The sequence below is a fragment of the Phoxinus phoxinus genome, assembly GCF_949152265.1.
Source record: "Phoxinus phoxinus genome assembly, chromosome: 19".
In the NCBI taxonomy this organism is placed as follows: Eukaryota; Metazoa; Chordata; class Actinopteri; order Cypriniformes; family Leuciscidae; genus Phoxinus; species Phoxinus phoxinus.
This window is the reverse complement of record NC_136894.1, coordinates 20086150-20112420: the sequence shown is the minus strand read 5'-3', so window position 1 is coordinate 20112420 and position 26271 is coordinate 20086150. Positions and strand designations below refer to the sequence as shown.

Here is a 26271-nt window from a genome sequence, read left to right as displayed (position 1 = left end):
ACAAGAGTGGTGTTGAATGACAGTCAAGAGCACCTGACAGTGGATGACAGCAGTGGAATGAACAGTAGGTAGATAATGCAATGGATGACTAGATGCACTGTTTAAGAATGATATCGGAGGTAAGTAACCTTAAAGTAAGACGGTAAGTATCACAATGGCACATGATAAGTCTCCTAACAGGAAGATAATAAGTATCAACACTGGACAAAGGGAAACACTGCATGCTGTGGGATGTTTTGTGTGTAGCTGGCCTAATTCTTCTGTTAGAAAGAACAGGAGCTACTCCAGAGTGAAGTGTGGAATCCAAATATTTATTATGGAATAAACAATAAATACACGCTTTGGTTGTGTGGATAAGGATATATGTTTTTTTTTGTGAGAAGAAAAGATGGAAGAACCCGGGAAGAAGGAGGGACACGCCATTGGAGAGCCCTCGCTGCTAAGAGGGATCTCGGTGCTGAGGAGGTTGGACAGCAAAGGGGTGGTGACCACCGGTGGCTGCCCGATTATGTAATGATGCTGCTGGCCTCACAGTCATCCGCTTCACTCTCATACCCATCTCACATAACACACCTCCCTTCAGGAGATCCCCAGTGGTGGCGGTGACCCCCTGCCTTAGGTTGTCCTCGCTTGGCCAAAGAGGATCTTACCCGTCGTTGAGTAATCACCTTGTGCAATACTAGTATCCGCTCTTCCCCATAACAGAATATTTGACCATTTTCTTCAACATAATCCGTTGTTTTCTGGGGCTTTGGGAAGGCACATTCAAGAGTCAGCCATTTGGACTGCCTAATAGTGTTAACACAGGGAGACAGGTTAATAACAGCAGTATTTAATCACTTAAATCCCTTAAGTGGATGAGACGGGCGCGAGTCCTTCGGATGAGACGTTAAACCGAGGTCCTGACTCTCTGTGGTCACACAAAATCCCAGGATGGAAGAGTAGGGGTGTAACCCCTGCATCCTGGCTAAATTTTCCCAATGGCCTCTGTCCATCATGGCCTCCTAATCATCCCCATATATATATATATATATATATATATATATATATATATATATATATATATATATATATATATATACTGTATACTAATTGGCTACATCACTGTCTCCTCTCCACCAGTAAGCTTGTGTGTGGTTGGCGTTCTGGTGCAATATGGCTACCGTCGCATCATCCAGGTGGTTGTTGGTGGTGGTTGGTGGTGGTTGAGGAGATTCCCCCTTCTATGTAAATGCTTGAGTGTCGAGAAAAGCGCTATATAAATGTAATGATTATTATTATTAACCATCTTAAAAGCAGCAACCTAGCTGCTTAGCTAATACTCAGTGAATTTAGACCACAACCGTACATTCAGTGCACTGTTACATCTGTAGCCGGAGCCATTGGCCCTCATGGTGGAGACTAAGGCCCCGTTTACATGATGGGAAAACGCAGATATTTCTCTGCGTTTTGGCCTGTCATTTACACGAAAACGCAGTTTTTATCCCAGAAAACGATTATTTCTAAAAACTCCGGCCAAAGTGGAGATTTCTGAAAACGCCGGTTATATGTTGTCGTGTCAACTGGGAGAAACGGGGTTTTAGCAAAGGGGATCGACTCTTGTCGATTCTGAGGATTCTGATTGGCTTGCGTGGCTTTATCCTTCTCCCTACACTGCCGCCCATAGGTTTGGCATAGTTATGATGGCGCTCGACTGCGTATTTATGCGGGTTGTGTGCACGATGTTGTTATTGAAAACGGACGGGGGGGAAATATTCGTTTCTCTAAATACCCGGCTATGTGTAAATGTGGCCTAAAATGACACAAAGAAGTCACTGGTCTTAAAATAGACTAGTCAAAAAATTGTCACTTCTATCATTTAAAGCCTGTATTATTATTTCAAAGACTTCTTTAAAGTCATTCAGTTTTACTTTTAAATCATTTGCAATTTGCCCTAAATGTATAATATCCTGTAACATTATTTCTTTTAACATCTCGGTCTATAATTTTCAACTGAAACACTGTGCTTCACTTATTACTTATGACACAGGCTCAGATAACACCTTTTAGCTGACCTTGAATGAGAGAGACTCTGAAGCATTCAGGACCGGTACACTGCACTCTCATAAGCTTTAAACCCTCTGGGTTTAATTACTAAAATATTGGTTACTGAATTAGCACCCAGTCAAGAATTACCAATTCTTGCAGCAACATCAGTCCCAAACATTTTAATCTTATATTGGCTACTGAATTAGCACCCAGTCAAGAATTACCAATTCTTGCAACAACATCAGTCCCAAACATTTTAATCTTATATTGGCTACTGAATTAGCACCCTGTCAAGAATTACCAATTCTTGCAGCAACATCAGTCCCAAACATTTTACTCTTATATTGCCTACTGAATTAGCACCCAGTCAAGAATTACCAATTCTTGCAGCAACATCAGTCCCAAACATTTTACTCTTATATTGCCTACTGAATTAGCACCCAGTCAAGAATTACCAATTCTTGCAGCAACATCAGTCCCACACTATTTCAATAGCTCCTACAATCCCATGAGAAAGGACCAAACCTTATACAGTTTCTACAATCTCTAGATGAACGGACTAAATTGTTTCTTTAACAATTCCTACCGACTCCAGAGAAAGGACCAAACTTATACTTTATTTCAATAGCTCCTACAATCCCATGAGAACGGACCAAACCTCTTTCTTAAATGATTCTTAGAGACTCAAGAGAACAGGGCCAAGCTATAAAACTTATTTCTATAGCTCCTACAGTTTCAGGAGAATTAACTAAATCATTTAAAAGGTTCCTACAGACTCATGAAAAAGGCGCAAGCCTAAAATTCTCAACAATACACAGTATGTGTGACTACACTACAAATCTTTACTGGTCTACTATTATTATTTTCAGAAGATGTTATTTTAGAGATCTGATAAGTTTCACTCACCAAATTAGGATATTTGAGACCAGATCCAGTTGATTCAAATAAATTGTGTCCACAGATGCAGTCTTTTGAACTTCAAATACTCAAAAACTATTCCGTTTACTTCTTGTTGCAGCTGGTGAGTTCTTGGTTTACTCCTTGTTGCAGTTGGTGAGTTCTCTTCTTGTCAGTCTCTCCTGGCTGGCTCTCACCAAATTGTCATGGGGTGGACTAATGATGCTGTATGGGCTATATGCACAGCTGCACTACTTCCTGAACTTTAGCCAGCTCCTTTGTTTCCTGTCTGCCATTATTGGACAAACTGATTAATCCAGGTGTGTCTGATTATTGTTGTTGGTCAGGCACACATGGATTAATCAGTTTGTACAATAATGGCAGACAGGAAACAAAGGAGCTGGCTAAAGTTCAGGAAGTAGTGCAGCTGTGCATAAAGTCCATTAAAGGATATGTTTCGCTACTAACTGGATGAGCATATAGACCTTTTCATGCCTGCCAATACTTCTCACTACAATCTGGTGCAGTATATGGACTGTGCTCTTCTGTTGAGCGGCTTGTCATTTACTGTCGGCTTTGAGGATGAGGAGCCCGGCAAACCCACAGTATCCTCTCATCCTGAGCTTCTTCACGTCGTACCTGCCCAGCCAGAGACCGTACGAGTCACGTCTGCCCAGCCAGAGGCCGTTCGAGTCACGTCTGCCCAGCCAGAGGCCGTTCGAGTCACGTCTGCCCAGCCAGAGACCGTTCGAGTCACGTCTGCCCAGCCAGAGACCGTTCGAGTCACGTCTGCCCAGCCAGAGGCCGTTCGAGTCACGTCTGCCCAGCCAGAGGCCGTTCGAGTCACGTCTGCCCAGCCAGAGGCCGTTCGAGTCACGTCTGCCCAGCCAGAGACCGTTCGAGTCACGTCTGCCCAGCCAGAGACCTTTCGAGTCACGTCTGCCCAGCCAGAGGCCGTTCGAGTCACGTCTGCCCAGCCAGAGGCCGTTCGAGTCACGTCTGCCCTGCCAGAGGCCGTTCGAGTCACTTCTGCCCAGCCAGAGACCGTTCGAGTCACGTCTGCCCAGCCAGAGTCTGTGTCTTCGGACAAGATGGCCACTGCGCCTGAGTCAGCTCTGGAAAATGCAGTGCTGATCATAGTGGCCACAACTATTATGTGTGTGTGGGCAGTACACACATCGGCTCCATCCCACGAGCTCCCGCCCAAGTTGGCGACTGTTCCAGAGTCTCGTCCTGAGATGGCCGCCGCCGTTCCAGAGTCTCGTCCCGAGAAAATTTTGGGGAGGGGCAGTAGGTACTCTACCTGGTTAAGGCCTCAGAGGACGTTCCACCATGATCCCCTGAACGGTCTGGTCCACCCTGTCCCCCTGAGCTGTCTGGCCCGCCCTGGTCCCCTGAGCTGTCTGGTCCGCCCTGGTCCCCTGAGCTGTCTGGTCCGCCCTGGTCCCCTGAGCTGTCTGGTCCGCCCTGGCCCCCTGAACTGTCAGATCCGCCCACGCTCCACGGCCCAGGCCCGCCATTGCCATGTCCTGGTCCCGTTCCACTGCACGGGCCTGGCCCTCCATCCCTCCCTCAAGACCGCCTCCGCTTCACCACCCTCCTGAACTATTGCCTTTTGGTTTTGTTGGGCGTCAGGAGCCGCCCATAGAGGGGGGTTATGTCACGGTTTGGGTTTTGTTCATTGTTCCTGTTTCATGTATGTCATGTGGTCCCTTGTTCTAGTCATGTGATCCTGCCATGTGTTCCCTTGTCTGTTGTGTCATGTTGTCATTGGTTTATTGTTTAATTGTTCACAGGTGTCCCTTGTCGTGTATTTAAGCCCTCATGTTTGCCCTGTGACTTGGTCTAGTATTGAATGTTTCATGTGAATGTTTCCGGCCATTGTTCTCATTTCATGCCTTTTTGTTTTGTGTTTGACTACGTTTGTTAATTAAAGTTGCGTTTGGGTTCTCAACCAGCTTGCCTCCAGTGGATCATTCATAACATACAGGGCCTCGATGCTCACTGAAGAAAGGTAGCTGGATCGATCTACTCGATATTCCAGAAAAACAGCGTTTTCTGGAACCTTTTGGTAATTGCATGAGTACATTTTGTGTCGCAACCTACCAGATGAGAACCAATGCCACAGTACAACAAGAATGATTCTATTATTTTGAGATCAACCTTGATAGACTCTGTTTGGCTTCTTTTTATATACAGTATATTGTTTTTATTGTGCATCCAATCTGTATATATATTTTTTTCTTTAGATGTATATGAGATCAATTTAATGATCTAGACAAACAAACTAGACATTACTGACACAGCACACTGTCCAGTGCTGCTAACCGTACAACTCTGTACACTCTTTCAGTTACAGATGTCTCTCTTCCTGAGAATGTTAACTCTGAATTGGATGAGATATCTAAGGTAAAGTAACATTTCTGAATCATCTGTGATGGTTTTTCTAGAGATTAATCTACTCTATTTTTATATTTAAATTATAAACTACTGATTAGATATTGCTTTGTGTTTTCATTTCAGGTTCCTAAAGTTCGCTCCTTTCACACTTATGTGGCACTTTACAAGTTCCTCCCTCAAGAGCAAAAAGATTTAGAATTACAGTAAGTCCAGCATGTGTGTGTGACAAAAATAATCTCAAACACCAACCCACAATTTTCGCTTATGACAAGTACACAGTAAAAAAACGCAAATTGATGTCTGTGTCTATAAGCAAATAAACACATTCGCATGGATGGTTTGAGACATATCACATTTGTCTTTCTCTCTGTTTTTATCTTAGTCCTGGTGACAGAGTTATGGTGATTGATGACTCTAATGAAGAATGGTGGAAGGTGGGCATTCATGTGTAAAGAGCTCTACATTATCAGCAGCATCACATACTAGTGTTTCTTTTGGAGAAATTCTATATCCGACTTTTCTTTAATGGGTCATACAGTATTTGCAAACTCTGGAGAAGTTAAAAGGGTATGTGAAGGAGTGTGACAATGTCAGTTTAAACTATTGGTTCCGGCATGTTATACACACATTCCTGAGTTCTTGTGTTGTAATTGTGAAAAGTGATGGTCCTCTGTGCTTCTGCGTCTCTTCTCGTACTGCTTCACAAAGTGTTGATGTAGGGTTTCACACTGCTCTAATGAACGCCATTTTATGAAAGATAGAAGTGATGGTTTACCGTTTTAAATGTCGTTATTCTTTTCACACACACACATGAATAAACATTCACTCATATATTGGGGTTCTATGGGTTATTATTGTGTTAGGCAGGATTAAGAAATTATTATATTAATATTATAGCCTATTATATTGTGAGCGATGTTGCCTATACAGCATTCAAATGAAGTTTATCAATAAATTATAAAAAGAATATATTATATTTACAAAACATAGGGTATATTCTGAAGGCTGTTAGATAATACATAACATTGATTTTGGGTAAAGAGATATTGAAGTCAAATGGACAATTATATATAATAAACAAAATGAGCCAATGAACGTTGGCGTGCGTGAATCGCGTCACGCGTCCTGCCCTGCAGCGCGGGTATAAACAGGAAGCGTGCGCAAGCACACATTGTTTTTCGCTGAGGAGCGGAGATTGTGACGGCCATTACAGCGACGTAATGTCGGCTAGTTGAAGCGAGCACACAGGAAGAAATCGGGCCGGTTTCTTCCTGTGTGCTCGCTTCAACTAGCCGGTAACACGAAGTTCCTGCTCCAGTGTCGGCTTGCTGAGCTATCCAGTGGGCCATCCTCTGCTTGGAGACAGGCTTTCCCTTCTGCTGGCCTCCGTAACAGACGAAGAGCTGATCTGTGGTCCTGAGGCTTTGCGTTCTGTCCACGTACAGTTGAAGAGCGCGGACGGGACAGAGAAAAGCCAGGGCTGGGTCTGCCTCCTCTGAATGCTGCGGAAGGGTCCGTAGGAACCATGGGCACGTATCCGGGCCGGGGTCTCAGGATCACGTAAGAGGTTAACCGGGCCGAATTCGAGGCACGATTCGTTGACCGAAAATGCATGCAAGTCCCCTACCCTCTTGATGGAGGCCAATGCAACCAGGAGTACTGTTTTAAAGAACAGAATTTTTAACTCCGCTGACTGCAAAGGCTCAAAGGGGGGTCTCTGTTGAGCCGAAAGGACCAGAGACAAATCCCAAGAGGGTATAGAGAGTGGGCGTGGTGGATTTAGTCTCCTCACCCCCCTCAGGAACCTGACGATCATATCGTGCTTTCCCAGCGACTTACCTTCAACTGCATCGTGTGCAGCAACGTGTGGCAACATACAATTTGAGGGTGGAGGGAGACAGCCTTCGCTCCAACCCATCTTGCAGGAAGGAAAGCACGGCTCTGATTGAGCAAGTTCCGGGGTTCCACGCAAACAGGTTCCACTTCAACGCATAGAGGCGCCTCGTAGAGGCACCCCATAGGCACCCCATAGGGTGCCCCATCTCTGAGAGAGCAGCTCAGATCTAAGAGAGCAGCTCTGAGAACCGTGGCTACAGATGCCATTAGTCCCAGGAGCCTCTGAAAAAGTTTTAGTGGTGCCGCTGTTCTGCGTCTGAGCGTGCTCACGCAGTTCAACACTGACTGGACACGGGCCTCGGTGAGGAGCGCTGTCATGTTGACCGAGTCCAGCTCCATACCGAGAAAAGAGATCCTCTGTCCGGGAATGAGTTTTCTCTTTTGCTCTCGACTGGGCCAGAATGAGCCAGTCGTCTTGGTAGTTGAGAACGCGAACACCACGCTCGCACATGGGAGCAATGGCCGCCTCCGCGACTTGCGTGAAGACACGGGGTGACAGGGACAGCCCGAAGGGTAAGACTTTGTACTGATATGCCCATCCCTCGAACGCAAAGCGAAGAAACATCTGTGTCGAGGGAGAATCGAGACATGAAAGTACACATCCTTTAGGTCAATCTCTGCAAACCAATCTTGGGGACGGATGCATTTAAAAATGCGTTTCTGCGTAAGCATCTTGAACGGCAGCCTGTGAAGGGACCGGTTCAGGACACGCAGGTCCAAGATTGGCCGTAACCCACCACCTTTCTTGGGTACAATGAAGTACGGGCTGTAGAAGCCGGTCTTCGTATCGGTTGGAGGGACCGGCTTGATCGCGTCCTTCGCCAGTAGGACTGCGATCTCTGCCCTGAGGGGGTGAAAACTGGGGGGTGCCGGGCGAACTGAATCGCATAGCCGAGTCTGATAGTACGGATGAGCCAGCGAGACGGGCTGGGAAGCGCTAGCCAGGCTCCCAGACACTGTGCAAGTGGGACCAATGGCACCACAGACGTGTGGGGCAGCGTGGCGGAATGCAGGGACTCGACTCGGATGGAGTAGCGGCCCAGAGTGGGGTCTGAGTGTGTGGTGCAATACGTACTTCCGTCAAAGGGCAGAGTGAGTGTGCGGAGGCATCAATGCATTCGGAACACAGCCACTGCTGCTCGCTGGCGATGAAAGAGGGACTTGAGGGTGACAAGGCATAGTGTCGTCGACCGCCAAGTGCGCCCTCTTGGGACCCAGAGGTTTCAGTTGCTCTTTTGTTGAAATTGTGTGGCGAAACAAAAAGAAAAGGAAACAAAAGATTCTCCGACCGGCCCTCCACTTGGGGAAGGAGCGTCGTGTTCACCATCTCCTGAAGAGCAACTTAATCCACCTCTGGGTCGCCTGTCTCCGGGTCGTTTGCATCTTCGCTTGCCTCCTGGTTTGGCAACTGGACAGGCATGGTCGATTTCCTGCTGCTTGCTCCATGCTGAGGCCTGGATGATGGCTGCTGCTTATGCTTTGTGGAAGAGGAGGACGCCGCAGGAGGCTGACATCCGCCGGGGCAGGAGGCTGACATCCGCCGGGGCAGGATGTGTTGGATCACCTCCGTCTGCTTCTGGGCGGCCGAGAACTGCTGTGCAAAGCTCTCAACCGCGTCGCCGAATAACCCAACCTGGGAAAGAGGGACATCCAGGAACCGATATTTATCGGTGTCCCTCATATCCGCCAGGTTGAGCCAAAGGTGGTGCTCCTGGACCACCAAGGTGGACATCGCCTGACCATCAGAACGTGCGGTTTCCTTCGTCGCCCAGAGTCAGGGGGGAGCCCAAAGGACACGGCTGGTCATCCATGAGAAGGACACAGCACACATGTGTTGCTCTTTTAGTTAGAAAAAAAAAGAGAAAAAAAATATATATTTCCGTGCTGAGGCACCCAGGGATAGCCTCGATGTAATGTATACACACTCGCTGATCCTGGCGTCACACCAACACGAAACAGAGTTCTTCTCTCAATTCCAACAACAGAGTCTCTTCCTGCAACACTCGTGAAGTCAGACAGAAGCTCAGCTCCGAAGTGAAAGACAATGTGTGCGTGTACCTGCTCCCTGTTTATACCCGCGCTGCGGGGCGGGGTGCGTGACGCAATTCACGCACGCCAAACGTTCACTGGCTCGTTCTGTAGACACTCGAAGATGATAGGGCTCTCTTACGTTACGTCGAACGTGAGTGACTGAAAGGGAACCAGGCGCGGAGTTTGCGGGGGGGGGGGGCAGGGGGAGCATTGCCCCCCCTGGTGGCTGAAACGGGTAATTGCATTTTTTTCACACAAAAAACGCATTGGTTAAAAAATATATATATAAATATTTTAAATAACACAAAACAACTAAATGGTGGTAGGTAATACATCTGATTTCATATACTGCTTTAGAAAAAAATCATGGCTCTGGGTCATGTGACAGGCTAACGTAAGTTCAGCGATTCTCAGTTAGTGTTGTAGTTATCTGGTCGGACTCGTTACACAAAAATATGGACATAAGGAGATTTTTAAAACGTCGAGCTCCAAATGACACAAATAGTCAGTCATCGGGATCTAAGGATACAACACAAACAACAGTAACCGATGATGACGATATGCAAACAGACACCGCTGTGAAATTGGAGGGAACACCGAGCAGCTCTGGATCAGCAGCAGCAACCGTTAACGTTACTCCTGGCGTTCACTCCCCGGCCACAGATGCGCTAGCTGCAGGTAACACCAACAAAGATGATCTTGGAGAAAAACACGGCTGTCCCAAGCAACCTGCTCTGCCCCAATTCCCCTCAAAATATTTTGGAAGTACAAAACGATCGTTTTCCACTTACTTCTACAAGAATTACCCTTGGCTTGAGTATTCCGTTAGAAATTATTCAGTCTACTGTTTTGCTTGTCGCCATTTCCAGACTGAAAGCTGCATTGAGGACACATTTAGAAAGGGCATGAGTGACTGGAAAAAACTGAGCAGTAAACTAGAGAAACACGGGAAAAGCCAGGCCCATCTGAACTGTATGATTAAGTGGAATAACTTCCAAGCAGCCAGCTCATCCTCAAATGGATCTATTGCAGCTAAACTTTCTGAAAGCCATAAAACCACAGTAGAAAAGAACAGAGGTTATCTATGCAAAGTAGCTGATGTTGTGAGGCTACTGTCTAAACTTGGATTGCCCTTTCGTGGACACAAGGAGGGAGAAGAGTCAGAATCGCGTGGCAATTTCCTTGAGGTTTGCCGTTTTTTATCGAAATATGATGCTGATTTTGAAAACATGCAATCCAATTATTTGAATGCCACAAGTCCAGATTTTCAAAACGAAATAATTGACATCTGTGCACACATGCTTTACAACAACATTGCTGAAAAGGTGCAGGAAACTGGATTTTTCTCCATTATTGCGGACGAGGCTAGGTCCTCCAAAACTGAGCAGCTGTCAGTGTGCATACGATATGCCGAGGAATTGGAAATCAAGGAGCGTTTTTTGTGTTTCATGGACTGTTCTGCATCTCGCAATGCGGCTGGGATTGTGGAGGCCATCTACAAAGGGCTTGATATGTGTGGTGTTAAAAACATCCCAATTGTGGGACAGAGTTATGACGGTGCGTCTGTCATGTCAGGTCATGTGTCTGGTGTGCAGCAGCGCATCAAAGAGACTCACCCATACGCAACCTACATACACTGCTTAGCGCACAAATTAAATTTAGTGCTTGTGGAGTGCTGTTCCGTGAACCGATGTGTGAAATCATTCCTGAGCATTATTGACAATGTGTATTCACTGTTTTCGGAACCGTCAAACCACCAGAGATTTATTGAACTCCAAAAATCATTGAACGTGAAAGTAACTGAAGTAGTTCAGCCCAGTGACACGAGATGGGCATGCAAGTGGAGATGTGTGAAATCAGTGAAAAGTCACTACTCTGCGATTACGGAGTGTTTGAGAGAAATTAGTGAAGAGGGAGAGAAGTGGTCAGCGCAAGTCAGTGGTATTCATGACTTCATGACGAAAATGTCATTCATTACAAGCCTTGTTGTGTTTGAGGAGATACTGCGTGTGATCCACGTTACGCACAAGGCACTACAGTCATCCAACTGCACACTGTCCGAAGCTGCAGCCCTTACTGACAGCCTGAAAGCACACTTCATGTCTAAAAGGCAGGCAGACTCCTGGAGCGATGTGTGGAAGTCAGTCAAACAGTTCTGCCTGGACAACAACATTGCCGTGCCCGAAGAAAACACTGATCGTCAGATTCACGTCTCCGCAGGCCCCGCCGCACCCAAAATGAGACGTGTTTCAAATCCGCCCACCTCCCTTGATGGTTTCTTGATTACCAGTACTTTAGGGCAAAGGGAAACAACGCACGAAGAAACAGCAGAGAGTCCTGGCTATCAGCAGAAACTATATTTCCCCATGCTGGACACTCTCATCAATGAGCTGGAAAGGAGGTTCTCCGGAGAGTCAATGGAGCTTGCGCGCGCGTGTGCCGCAGTTTTGACATGCGACGAAAATGGAATTGATCCACTATTACAAAAATACACTCCTCATGCACTAAAAGTTAACCCCCTTCTTGTTGCAGCCGAGATGAAGCTTGTCAAAGCCTCTGCTAACGCACCAATTTCAATTGAGCAAAAAATTGAGAAAAAAAACAACCTACCCAAATCTCTATAAACTTTTACAGTTATCGCTCACTCTGCCGATTGGATCATCTACCTCTGAGAGAAGCTTCTCTGCGATGAGGAGGATAAGGAACTGGTTGCGGTTGACGATGGGAGCAGCCAGGTTTTCTTCTCTTGCGATCCTTCACATCGAAAGCGACATTACGGCCAAGCTCTCACCTGAGACCATTATCGACGCATATGCAGGACGCAAAAAACGCAAAAAAATTACTTTTGCACTAGTCTGGACAATGTCAGTTAGTTTTATTTCTCTGCCAAATAACTGCTTAAGCTGGAGAAACTCAACACACTGCTTTCAATATGCTGTTTAATATGTTTCAAATGTGGAGAGTATTATTCTGTGACTATTAATTTTTCCTGCGTCTCAAAATGTTTTAAATGTTTTATGAAATAGGCTACAACAAAATATGAAATATATAAATAAATATGTGTTTATTTAGCATGTTTGTTTTGTCCATATGTGCTAGTGCTGAGTTCCACAATTGATAGGCCATGCCAACGCTACAATAAATGTTTTTTTTTTTCGCCCCCCCTGGCTCGAATGTCAAACTCCGCCTATGAAGGGAACAGGCGCTCATTTATCGTCACAAATGCTTCTGGTAATACAGTCATAAAGCCACAAATTTATTGCTCGGGCATTTACAGTGTTTACAAAATATATACTGTAAATAACATAATAAAGCTTAAGAGATACGGGAAATAAATGAGAAAATAAAGCTAATACATAACAATGAATACACATTTTAACCAATAATAATAATAATAATAATAGGCCTATTAAAACATTAAATAAAAAAATTAATGGATTTAGTGCATGGATTTAAAAGACTGTTGGATGGGATAGATACAATTGTACACGGCATATTATTTTAACATTTATTGATAAACTTTGAATCTCGAATGCTGCTAAAGGTACCATCACACACAATATAATGGGCACTATGTTAATATAATGATGTCTTAATTTCACTCTTTTTCTTAATTAAAAAATAAATATTATTATAGGCCGATAATAATCTATTTCTATTAGCCACGACCCACAAGAAATCTATTTCTCATAGCCACGGCCCACAAGTTAAATGCATAAACAACTTTCATGACCATAGCAACCTGGAATTATCAGAAATAGTTCTGATAATTCCAGGTTGCTATGGTCATGAAAGTTGTTTATGCATTTAACTTGTGGGCCGTGGCTATGAGAAATAGATTTCGTTCCCTCAACATAGGATCTCAAGGCCATGACTTTGGCCACGCGATGTAATGTAAAAAAACTCAACATGGGAAAAAAAGGGGAAAAACACTTTTCCACGAGATATTGAAGTCAAAAATTATCCTTCATTTTGAAATAATGTAAAACGCGTTGCGGCAGCATGCAGACATAGGCACGACAACTCGCCGCCTTCAGTCGCCGTTCCTGCTATGCTATCCGGCATGTTATATCCTTTTTCCTTGCTAAGTGTGTTCGCCGCTGCGACTCACACTCTCATCCAAAAAGAGCAGAGCGTCTTTTTCAAGATGCCTCGTACATTCTGTGGCTCGTGTCGAGCCCCATGTCATCTGCGTTTCCTGCCTGGGAGAGGATCACGCAGCTCTCGTGCTCGCTGACGGCGGCTGCCCTCACTGCGAGCTGATGCCCATGGTGACTCTGAGGACTCGCATAGCATCTTTCGCCGAGACTGCACCTCCGCCCCCTGCGGTGCCGCGCCGTAAAAAGTGCCTTGCTCAGCGGGCCCTGGAACCAGCTACGCCGCCTGCTTCGCTCAAGTCTCTCACTGATGGACAGCGGCCGCCGTCTGCCGCCGTTTCCGGCATGGATGGCGATGAAGGAGCCGCGTCTGTGGAGGATGACAGCTGCTCTATCCTGGCGTCTGACGGTGAGGATTGGTCGAGCTCTGTGGATCTCGCCTCCTCTGCTCGCCAGCCTTCTGGGAAAATGGCCAGCATTGAAACAGAGCTGATGCGTCTGCTCACGCAGGCCATAGAGAGCCTCGGCCTTGAGTGGTCGACGCCCGAGGTGCCTGCACACAACCGGCTGGATGGATGTTTCCTGCAAGGGGACCGCGTTTCCCTGCGCCTTTTCTTCCTGAGCTTCATGAATGCATACCTCTGTCTCAGCAGCATTCTCCGTGGTGGATGGTGCTAAAGACAGAGGATACCATTCTCTTCCTCCTGTGGAAGAAGCTGTAGCGGCCCATCTTTGCCCGCCCTCCGCCGTACAGCATGCTAAGATAGCGCTACCATCAAAAGCTTGCCTGGACAGGCTGCATCTGCGTTGCACTCAATGAGCGCTCCAGCTCCGCAGCAGGCCGGTCAAAGCAGCCGTCTGCGCGAAGCTCCCAGCCACAGCCTCCACCCGCCGCCGCTTCCCAGCGTCGACAGGCCCGGGACCCAAGACCACGTTCTCGCTCTGTTGGCCGCCTCCCCCCTCCGTGTGGGCCCCGGCCTAAGTATGTGATAAAGCCCGAGGCCTCAAAGTCTTCCTAACCCGCCTAGGAAAACGACAGTGTTCAAGTCCCGCTGCGGCCAGACTTCCACCTAAACTTCTCGCTCGCTCAGTTCCAGAAAATGCGACTGTTCCAGTGTATTTTGCAGAAAACAAGCCGGTACGACAGCCCGTTTGCCTGCACACAAATGCCGTCTTTACGGCGACCCAGATAAATCTCATAAAGAGTGTATTTTCTGGTATTCCGGCCACGGCCGATGGTGTTATGTGTGTAGTTAAAATGCCAACAGCCCAGTGCTCATTCCTACACACAAGCACAGCCCGCCACATTCCAGGGCTCGCACACATAAAATCGACTCATGTCGACTGTGCATTAAATGTAGTGAATGTGCCCACGACCCAGTGCCCACAAACACTACACACTGCATGTCTCACGTTTTTTTGTAAAAACGAAACCAACGCACATACAGTCCGCTCAGGCCGATGGTGTTTTCAGTGTAGTAAATGTGCCCGCTGTCCCGCGCCCACATTCACTCACAGACATGACAAGCCCCACGGGGCTCGCCCCGCCCGCTCTCTCTCAGCAAGCCGCCTTAGGAGAGTCGAGCGCGGGCAGATTGCCCGCTGTGATCAGCGCGCCCCCCGCCTCGAATGCTGCAAGCACGGCGTCTATGTTACAGCATACCGAAGCTCTCCGGTCGCCACCATCTTCATTTATATAGCGCTTTTAACAATGATTGTTTCAAAGCTGCTTTACAGAGATAAACGTATAATTTAAGGTAGCAGATTGTTTTTGCTTTATAGTGGTTCTTGAATAATGTTATTTTCCAGCTAAAGTTAGTTTTGATTGATTCACTTCCGTCTAAAGGATAATTTGTTATTAAATTAGGGGCCGCTAAGATGACACCGTTCTCTCTAAACAGACGAACCTGTGAGAAACGCTGATGGCGCTCACGTGCGCATCAAGAATTAATTATATAGTTATGTGCGTTTGAATATATGTGCGCATGTTTGTAATTCTCTACAAACCAAGCCTAAACAAACTACTTGTCCTGCCTATAATTTTATACAGAATTTTATTTTATTTTATCACAATGGGGTAGATACGCAAATTTTCCACAATGATTTATCTGTAGAGTGGTAAAGGGTAAAATAGGGAGAGGCTAGTTGGCACTTCAGCACTGCGTTGACATCGCGTCCCGGCGAAGGTCCTTCGTCAGATGTGGATACGGCCTGGATCCGGCAGGCTGCGGGAAAACCTCGGGATGAACAAAGACACTAAAATTAGCGTAGATGCCATTCTTCTTATGATGTAATGAGTACATCAGGATTTAACGGAAGTGTTCCCAGTTCCGGCTGACCTAATCTATGCAGCCTAACATTGAGTTATAGAAGTCTATAATGCATTATGTGAATTCTAGGTCAAAGAGATGTGTCTTTAATCTAGCTTTGAAATGACAGAGTGTGTCTGCTTCCCGGACAATGGTAGGAAGACTGTTCCAAAGTTTTGGTGCTAAATAGGAAAAGGATCTGGCGCCAGCAGTCGATTTTGATAATCTAGGTATTATTAACGGGCCGGAATTTTGAGATTGCAATAGACGTGAAGGACTATAATGCGTTAAGAGCTCGCTCAAGTACCGCGGAGCTAAACCTTTTAGTGCTTTGTAAGTAATCAGCAATATTTTAGAATTTATATGATGTTTAATAGGCAACCAATACAGTGTTGACAGAACGGGGCTAATATGGTCATACTTCCTGGTTCTGGTAAGAACTCGAGCTGCTGCGTTTTGAACTAGCTGTAGTTTGTTTAAGCGTGCAGGGCAACCACCCAGTAGAGCATTACAATAATCTAGCCTTGAGGTCATGAACGCATTAACTAATTGTTCCGCATTTGTCAATGAGAGCATATGGCGTATTGACTAAACACATGACTTTCAAATGAAAGATTGGTATCAAAGAGCACACCCAGGTTTCTAACCGACGACGAAGACTTAACAGAGCAGCCATCAAGTGTTAGAAAGTAATCTAGGTTATTACGTGTGGAAGTTATTTGTCCAATAATTAGAATCTCTGTTTTTTCAGAATTTAGTAGTAGGAAATTACTAGTCATCTATTTTTTTATATCAGCTATGCATTCCGTTAATTTTGTGAATTGGTAAGTTTCGTTAGGTTTTGAAGAAATATACAGCTGAGTATCGTCGGCATAACAGTGAAAGCTAATTCCATGTTTCCTAATTAAATCTCCTAATGGTAGCATGTACAGAGTGAACAGCAGCGGTCCTAGTAGAGCCTTGTGGTACGCCATACTGAACTTGTGATTGATAAGACATCTCTTCATTTACTGCTACAAACTGATAACAGTCAGATAAGTATGATTTAAACCATGCTAGTGCAATTCCACTAATGCCAACATAATGTTCGAGTCTATTTAAAAAAGATGTTGTGGTCAATGGTGTCAAATGCAGCACTAAGATCAAGTAACACTAATAGAGAGATACAACCACGATCGGATGATAAGAGCAAATAATTTGTGACTTTAATGAGAGCTGTCTCGGTACTATGGTACGGTCTAAATACGGACTGAAAATCCTCGCAGATATCATTTTTTTCAAGAAAGGAACACAATTGTGTGGATACTGCTTTTTCTATCTTTGACAGAAAAGGCAGATTCGAGATCGGCCTGTAATTGACTAATTTTGTAGGATCAAGTTGTGTTTTTTAACAAGTGGTTTAATCATAGCTAGCTTAAAGGTTTTTGGTACGTATCCTAGAGACAAAGATGACTTTATGATATTACGAAGAGGATCTATGACATCTGGAAGCATCTCTTTCAGTAGCTTAGTCGGTATAGGGTCTAACATACAAGTTGTCGATTTAGATGAGTTTGCTAAATTCTTCCTCTCTTATAGCAACAAATGAATACAATTTTCCCTCAGGGAGACTACAATGCACTCCCTGATGCGATACTGTAGTAGACGGTTGCATAGTTATAATTTTGTCCCTGATATTATCGATCTTATAAGTGAAGAAGTTCATAAAGTCATTACTGTTGTGTTGCTTGGAAACTTCTGGGCTTGAAGCTTTCTTTTTCGTTAGTTTAGCCACTGTTTCAAATAAATACCTAGGATTATGTTGATTTTCTTCTAATAGGGTTGACAAGGTTGATTCTAGCTCGATCACACTCAGAGCTCATAGAACACACGACCATATTACTCGAACATCTCGAGAATCTAGGTCTCAAAGTCAATTGAGCGAAGAGTTCACTGTCTCCCAGTCAGAGAATATCTTTTCGGGGCACAGAACTGGACTCGCTGTGTATGACAGCACAACTATCGCCACAGCGCAGACTGAATATTCAGTGCATGACGAAAACCTTCCGCTGTGGCACTATAGTCCCGCTCAGAAAGTTTCAAAAAATGCTGGGCCTCAGCTTCATCAGTACTTCATCAGTTGGGTCTGCTTCGCATGCGCCCACTGCAGTTCTGGCTAAAAGCGCGAGTACATGTGTGGGCCATCAACGGGTAGCCGCTAACCTCCCGGTGGGGGTGTTAAACACGATCATGCAGGCTAGGGCCCCGTCAACTAGACGGCTCTATTCCCCGAAATGGTCTGTGTTCTCTAGCTGGTGCACAGCTCGTGGCATATCACCCCCAGACTGTGGGGTGACGGAGGTTCTCTCCTTCCTGCAAGTGCTACTGGAACCCCATCCACGCTCAAGGTTTATATGGCGGCCATAGCAGCGTTTAATAATCCGATGCTTGGCCAGTCAATTGGAAGGAACGATCTGGTCATCCGCTTCCTTAGAGGAGCTAAGAGGCTGAATCCTCCCAGATCTCCCTCAGTCCCCATGTGGGACCTTTCTACGGTTTTGGAAGACATGAAAGGTGCCCCTTTCGAACCAATCCAATCAACAGATATCAAACACTTGTCTTTCAAGACAGTGTTTCTTCTGGCTCACGCTTCGGTAAAGCGTATAGGGGACTCAAGCGCTCTAAGTGAGTGCGACGTGTATGGAATTTGGGCCAAATTACTCGAAAGTCATACTCAAACCAAGGCACGGGTATGTTCCTAAATCCCTCAACACACCGTTTAGGGCACAGGTGATTTCCCTGTCGGCCCTGCCGATCTCTAATGAGGAAAAGGATGCGAGCTTCCTTTGCCCGGTCAGGGCATTAAGGGCTTATGTGTCTTGCTCGACTGTCTTCAGACAGACAGAGCAGCTCTTTGTTTCATTCAGCGGAAGTACTAAGGGACTAGCTGTGTCAAAACAGAGTCTATCTGGATGGATAGTTGATGCTATTGTGCTGGCTTACACCTCTAAGGGCCTGCAGCGCACTCATCAAGAGGCATGGCCTCGTCGTGGGCTTGGTGTAGTGGGATTGCCTTGCAGGATATCTGTATGGCGGCAGGCTGGGCCTCCTCGTCTACATTTATAAGGTTTTATAACCTAGAGGTTGCCATGCACTATATGAGCCCTGGGCACCTGCCCTTGGGACTTTGGTGTTGGATCTCAGCACGCACGGCGTTTTACAATGTGTTCCCCTCGCTTAAGATATTACGCAGTACGAGAGTACTCTCGTAAGAAGACGTACTCGGTTACTAACGTAACCTCGGTTCTCTCTAGAAGAGTACGAGTACTGCGTATCTCTGCCATGCCTGCAACACGCTCTGGTTCGCTTTGGCGATGAAAATCAGAGTCTATCAGCCTGTCGAGCTATATTTATAGGCCCAAGCCACGCCTGTTTCGGCGGGACGTGACGTAGTGGACGCGAAGCGCCCCCATTGGATCTGACGTCAGAGAGGCCTCTCTCAATAGGCTGCTGCAGTTGCCGCAGGACATCCAATAGGCACACAAGCTGTCTTGCCTATGTCTGCATGCTGCCGCAGCGCGTTTTACATTATTTCAAAATTAAGGATAATTTTTGGCTTCAATATCTCGTGGAAAAGAGTTTTTCCCCTAGCATAAGATATTACGCTGTACTCGTTCCTTCTTCTAGAGAGAACCGAGGTTACGTTAGTAACCAAGTACGTTTTCTTAATCCTGCCCTTACAAAAATTAAGTATACCTTAAGTTAATTTGATTAAGTACAGTGCTTAGCATAAGTGAACACACCCATGCTAAAGTTAACTAAAAAGAGTAATTAAAATAGCCGCACATCATCACATACCCTTCACCATACCTAGAGATTGACATGGGGTACTTTCCATAAGATCATCTCTCAATGCAAATCAAACCAGCTATTAGGCTAACTGAAATAAAACAATGCCAACCTCTAGGTATGGTGAAGGGTATGTGATAATGTGGGGCTATTTTAATTCCAAAGGACAAGGGAACTTTATCATGATCCATGAAATAACTGGCCTTTAAAAATAAAAATCTGCCTGCCTCTATGGGATTTTAACACAGTGGTGTCCTGACTTATGCACCCTGTATTTTAAGGAAGAACATTTATTTATTTGCGATACATTATTCATTCAGAAAGAAAATAGGTGTCCTTAAAGGTTGGAGTTTTCCTCATTTTTTAATTAAGGCATTGAGATCATTTCCAAAAGATGATTTTTTTATTCCTCTTTTTAGTCAACTCTAGCATCTAAATTTACTTTATGTAGTAAGTATACTAATATCAATGTACTACTAGAAGTATACTTGTAAGTGTACTGTTTCAATATATGTTTATTGCTGTTTTGTGGTGAGTTTTATTTCTTGTTCCCGTCATTTTCTCTAGCTTCTAGTATCTTTGTAGTCGTTGCTTCACTAAATTCTGAACATGAATCCTGCTGTCACTTTCTAAGACTCACTTCATGACCTAAACAGGTAAATTATATGGTAGCTATTCAGACAAAAGAAGGACTGAAGATTTACATGAAAATAATACAATTTACAACCAATTTATTACAATTTTTAACTACCGGTAAATGGAATGACTTATATAAGATACTGTACCAATACAATTATAACAAATTTACATGTCTTTCAGAGACACTTTATAAAGAATAATTAATGATTTGATTTCCTTCTTAATGAGCACCAGCTTTTATAATCACTGTGCTGTGTTGTATTGTGTGTGCAGGGAAAATGCGGTGAGGGAATTGGATTATTCCCTGCTAATTTTGTGCAGCGAGTACGTCCAGGTGAGCGTGTCTGGAAGGTGACGCAAAGTGTCCTTGGCAACAAAGATCTTGGTCACTTGACTGTTAAAGAGGCTCAGGTATACATACAAGTATGAAACGTGTGTGTGTGTGTGTGTGTGTGTGTGTGTGTGTGTGTGTGTGTGTGTGTGTATGTATGTGTATATATATATATATATACTGCAGTGCAAAGGCAAAAGACCGTAACTTAGTTTTTGATTGAAAATTAGTTATTTATATTTTTGTCACATTCAAGACCTCCTTCATCATGTGGATAAGTATCTTGAGTTAATTCTGTTGTTTTTTCTAAAAAAGTATGGGTTGTCTTAACAGTAACGTCCAAAAGCCCATGAGAAACCAAGGCAGAACACCATAACTCCAGTTGCTGCTCTTTGGCTTTGTTTTGGAACGATCAAATTGAGTTGCGGCACTCTGCCTTTGTTTAGCCGCGCGTCAATATGAAGTTACTGTGCTGGTGTTCTATCAAATAATGCTACGTGGGTCATTCAAGAATTGGAGGACATTTCATGTCCCACCTATGACATTTCAAATAATCTATGTACAATATACAAAAAATGCAGTCACTGTACAAAAAAAAAAAAAAAACTTTCTTTACTTAATGGCAGGAAATTATATTTCAAAAAATCAATAAATATACTTTTTTCAGGTTCCTGAGTATTGGTAACAGGGTTGCATCGAGCGCACACACAAAAAAAGTATTATAAAAAGTGTGCCTTTGATACCTGAGCTGGATGAATCAAATTATTTAATGGTATATTGCCTGTTTTTATGAAATATAACAAAAAATAGTAAAATAAAGGGCCAATTTAAAAAAAATTATTTATGCCTAAATGGCAATTATTGAATGACCCACAGTGATAACATGAAAATAATACAAAAAACAATTTCATCATCGTGCACCTTTAAGGCAGATCTATAATATTGTTGAATATTAAATGTCCCCAACTAAGCAAGCCAGAAGGTAAGGCAACAGAAACTGGATCGCAGAAAGGTAAGGCAAGGAACCAAAACTCCATCAGGTGACAGAATGGAGAAAAAAACCTTGGGAGAACCCAGGCTCAGTCGGGGGCCAGTTCTCCTCTGGCCAATGAGTGAACAGTGTATGATTATGATTCAGGAGCATATTACAGGTCAAAAGTTCAGAATGAATCAGAGTATTTGTCCAGTTCCGGTTGGTTGAAGTCGGAGTGGAGAGGAGGGGAGACTGGTTGACACTTCAGGTCAGCGGCGTCGTCGTGTCCTGGCGCTGGTCCTTCATCAGATCTGGATACGGCCTGGTTCCGGTGGACAGCGGTAAACCTCGGGATAGACAGAGAGACTAATATTAGCGTAGGCGCCATCCTTCTTATGATGTACCAAGTACATCAGGATTTACGGGAAGTGTTCCCGGTCCTGGCTGTTCTAAACTATGCAGCCTAACATTGAATTATAGAAGTCTATAATGTGTTATGTGTATGCTAGGCCGAAGAGATGTGTTTTTAGTCTAGATTTGAACTGACAGAGTGTGTCTGCTTCCCGGACAATGTTAGGAAGACTGTTCCAAAGTTTTGGTGCTAAATAGGAAAAGGATCTACCGCCAGCAGTCGATTTTGATATTCTAGGTATTATTAACTGGCCGGAATTTTGAGATCGCAGTAGACGTGAACGACTATAATGCGTTTAGAGCTCGCTCAAGTACTACAGAGCTAAACCATTTAGTGCTTTGTAAGTGATCAGCAATATTTTAAAATGTATACGATGTTTAATAGGCAGCCAATGCAGTGTTGACAGAACGGGGCTAATATGGTCATACTTCCTGGTTCTGGTAAGAACTCGAGCTGCTGCGTTTTGGACCAGCTGTAGTTTGTTTATTAAGCGTGCAGGGCAACCACCCAGTAGAGCATTACAATAATCTAGCCTTGAGGTCATAAACGCATGAACTAATTGTTCTGCATTATTCATTGAGAGCATATGACGATATGACATTAAAATAGAAATCACTGTGTAGCCTTTTCCATCGACAACATGCGATATCGATCGCGAATGATATATGCAGAGTTGACAGAAAAATGTGCCGTAGCAGGTGAATACAACAAAGAGCTAAAGCCCCGCCTCACCCAGTTCGGGTATCGGACCTGGTTGAAACACCCATACATCTAGATGGCAGAGTGCCAAAACTTCGCCGCCACCTTCAGCATCGCCTTAAAGGGATACTCCACCGTTTTTTCATATTAAACTATGTCATTCCCTTAACTAAGACGAGTTGATACATACCTCTCTCGTCTCATTAGATAGCACTTAGCTTAGCCCAGTTCATTCAATAGGGGCCAAGCAGAGAAGCTACCAAACACCTCCACGTTTTCCCTATTTAAATACAGTTACTCGAGTAGTGTAATTCGACCTATGACGGTGACGCAAAACAAAACGTTGTGCTTTTCTAAGCGTGTAAAATGGATAACTATATTGTATGGCGGAATACCATAGCAAGTGCTTGGGAGAACTTCGACTTGGCGGAGTAATATCTTCTGGGAGAGGGAGCGGGGGCCTGTGAGAGGATTTTTTCACAAGTGAAGATATTACTGCGCCAAGTCGAAGTGCTCCCAAGCACTTGCTATGGTATTCCGCCATACAATATAGTTATCCATTTTACACGCTTAGAAAAGCGCAACGTTTTGTTTTGCGTCACCGTTCTAGGTCGAATTACAATACTCGAGTAACTGTATTTAAATAGGGAAAACGTGGAGGTGTTTGGTAGCTTCTCTGCTTGGACCCTATTGAATGAACTGGGCTAAGCTAAGTGCTATCTAATGTCGCGGCGCGCCAGAGCGATTAAGTGCACGCACTGAGACGAGAGAGGTATGTATCAACTCGTCTTAGTTAAGGGAATAACATAGTTTAATATGAAAAAACGGTCGAGCCGACACGGGAATAATATATCACAGGAAGTGTTAATAATAGAGCAACACTGGTATATGAAGCAACAAGAGTACTGGTGCGTGCATGCAACATCAGACCAGCTGTTACAAGCGGGTTATACAATCACAGCGTCCGCAGGACGAGCGAATAAGTGCACAAGCACAATAATATGGCAGTCAGCCATATCCAGTCCCCTTGTCGAATGGGTGCGAGGATCTGTTTTATCGTGATCGTGATCATTTTGAACGCGCGCTTAGCAAGTCTTATGCCACTCGGCACTAATTGAAGATACTCTTTATCGCTATGGAGGTATTTTGTCAGGTCTACTGTATCAATGCCATCAGACTGCAATCAAAGCACAGGATAACAATAAGCAGTGGTGTAGTGGTCCCTGGAGAAGTGGGTATACTCTCATTTTCACGTTTTTTTTTATTTTTTTGTTTTTTATTAAGTAGTCCAGAAAAAAAGCCCTGTTTTAGAAACAGTGACATGTACTATAAGACTATGATTTAGTTTACCCAAAAATCTGTCATTTCTACTTGCTCACTAAAATGATCATGACTTGATTAGGAGCAGTTTGTAGTTACTACTGGTCACACAAGCAGCCTGGATGAATGTAAAATGTATTTATCATGAGGCAAACATGGTGTTTCGATTATTTTTTGCACATTTATTTAAATAAAATACTTCAAATCTGATGTTGACAATGCATCCTTGTTTATATTTCATCTTAAATAAAACACACAAATCATTCTCTTCCAAACATCAAAGCCAATCAGCTAAACTTAAAAGTGCACTGTCATAAAATTGAAATTATTTGGTTTTCAATAGCTGAATACTTCATTAGATATATATAAATATCGCTACAAATATTGAATATCATCATTTTTTGAATTAATGCTTTGTTTTTAACATGTTCATTTACCAGTAAATCATTCAACAAAATAATATGTTACAACAATATTTAGTTAACAATTAACAAAAATATATGCATTAACAACACATCAACAGTGATATACTCTCTCAACCCAGCACTGGGTTTCTGACCTTTGCTCATACTACAGTATATTCCAGACAAATTTGCTTTCTGCAGGAGCTTTCACACTGCACTGTCTAGAACGCACAGAAGAGGCAGCACGATGGCTCTTCAACCAGGTCCTTGTATATTTTCTAGGATCAAACTTGGAAGTTGGTGGGCCGTTGATATTAATCATCATCAAGTTTGAAATGTTTGAGATCAGAAGGACAGCCCTCTTGTCTGAACTTATATTGTTCATAAGGCTAAAATTCCTCTCACACTCTGCTGTACTGACAGGGAATGTTTTCATACAGTTCATAAGTGGTTTTAGGTCAATGGGCTCACTACTGGGCTCTTCCAGTAGGTCCCGCATCCCATTCAGTGCTTGGTCTGTGCACAAGTTAAATCGCTTGCACAGTCGCTTAACTTGTTCTTCACCATGGCGGATGCTGGGCTTTGATGGCCACTTACTCTGATCAAGGATGCTGAGGTCCATGATGGTCTCATCTTCAAAAGACAAGCGTTTCTCCAGATTGTTCACAAGGCTTTGTAAGAACTGGCCTGGATTGATAGACTTCAGCTTTGCATTTGTTTTCAGGGCTATAGACCGATACTCCCCAGTCTGTTTTGCTTCTAAAGCCTCACTATATTTCTCACCTGGACTCTCTTTGAATGACTGGATCACTTTGATTGAGCGTTTCAGCAGATGCTCTGCTCTGAGGAGAGTTATAGAACGAGACTGAAGCTCCTGTGACAGGAGACTTAGTTCATGGAGAGTGTCGTACATGAGGCCAAGGTCACAAATGAATTCTGGACTCTGAACACGGTCTAACAAACCTCTGTACATCTGCCTCTCTTTGGTGGACCTCATCTCATCACTGCAAGCATTTTTAAAGTGCTGCACAAGAGCTCCCAGGGATGTCCAAACAGCACGAACAGTCCGAAAGCTACTGGCCACCCAGCGTACATCCAAGATTCTGCCAATGCGAAGAAGTTGTGAGCCTACTTCAGCTGCTGCATTTACAAGTTCACGTTCATTTTTGTTTGACATACTATACAGAGAGTATAGCTTCTGGATAAAGTGATAGACAGAGTTTACCTCATCAACTGCATCTGACACAGCAAGTTCAAGTCTATGGTTCATGCAGTGCCATACAAAAAGCTTTGGGAAATCTCAAAGTCAGTCTGGTTGCTACTCCTGACTTCTTTCCTAGCATGACACTGGCTCCATCAGATACAAATGTTACCCAGTTTTCATGAAGCCACTCTTCTGTAAAGCCAGCATTAGTTAAACAGGTGAGTAACGCCTGTACTATGCCATCTGCTCTCTGATTTTCCAGTTCAACAAGTTCCAGGAATATAAACTCAGGGCTTTCTTCTTGAATTGATGCTTTAATAGAAACTGTCATGACAGCTTTGTGACTTAAAGAAGATGCCTCGTCAATTAGGACAGCTAACTTACTGGATGATGCTATAATGCTACTGATGATTTTGCTATGCATCTCACTAGCAACATGTTGTATTATTTGTGTTGCACTGTAACGTGAATTAAGTATTGAGCCCATTTTTACACCATTCAGTTCCTGCAGCTCAGTGAGGCTCTCATGGTCAGAAAAGGGTCGGTTATTTTTGACCAGATGGTAGGCTGTTCGAAACACAGCTTCAGTTTCCTTCATGTAGGACTCAGTCATAGTCTCCACTGCATTCTCAATGGCAGCTTCTTTCTGTTGCTCTGCCACCTTCACAGCCTGAGTGTGGGCCTTGGACAACGCATATTTCCTCACCTTATTTCTCAAGACTGACAAACTTGTTGTTCTACTTCCCTGGCCAGACACTTGAATTTCAAAGTTCATCCATTCTCTTGAGAGCGATACACCTTGC

The 26271-nt window shown here is 44.2% G+C and overlaps 1 protein-coding gene across 1 annotated transcript in view; it reads left to right on the top strand.

The window, feature by feature from the left end:
• Positions 1–26271, top strand: part of LOC306986609 (SH3 and cysteine-rich domain-containing protein 2-like) — a 134228-nt gene that overhangs the window by 93058 nt on the left and 14899 nt on the right. The window contains exons 7-10 of the mRNA XM_079590015.1: positions 5285–5334; positions 5449–5528; positions 5708–5759; positions 20399–20536. Of these exons, the coding sequence (XP_079446141.1) occupies positions 5285–5334; positions 5449–5528; positions 5708–5759; positions 20399–20536 (320 nt within the window). The remainder of the gene's footprint in view (positions 1–5284; positions 5335–5448; positions 5529–5707; positions 5760–20398; positions 20537–26271) is intronic.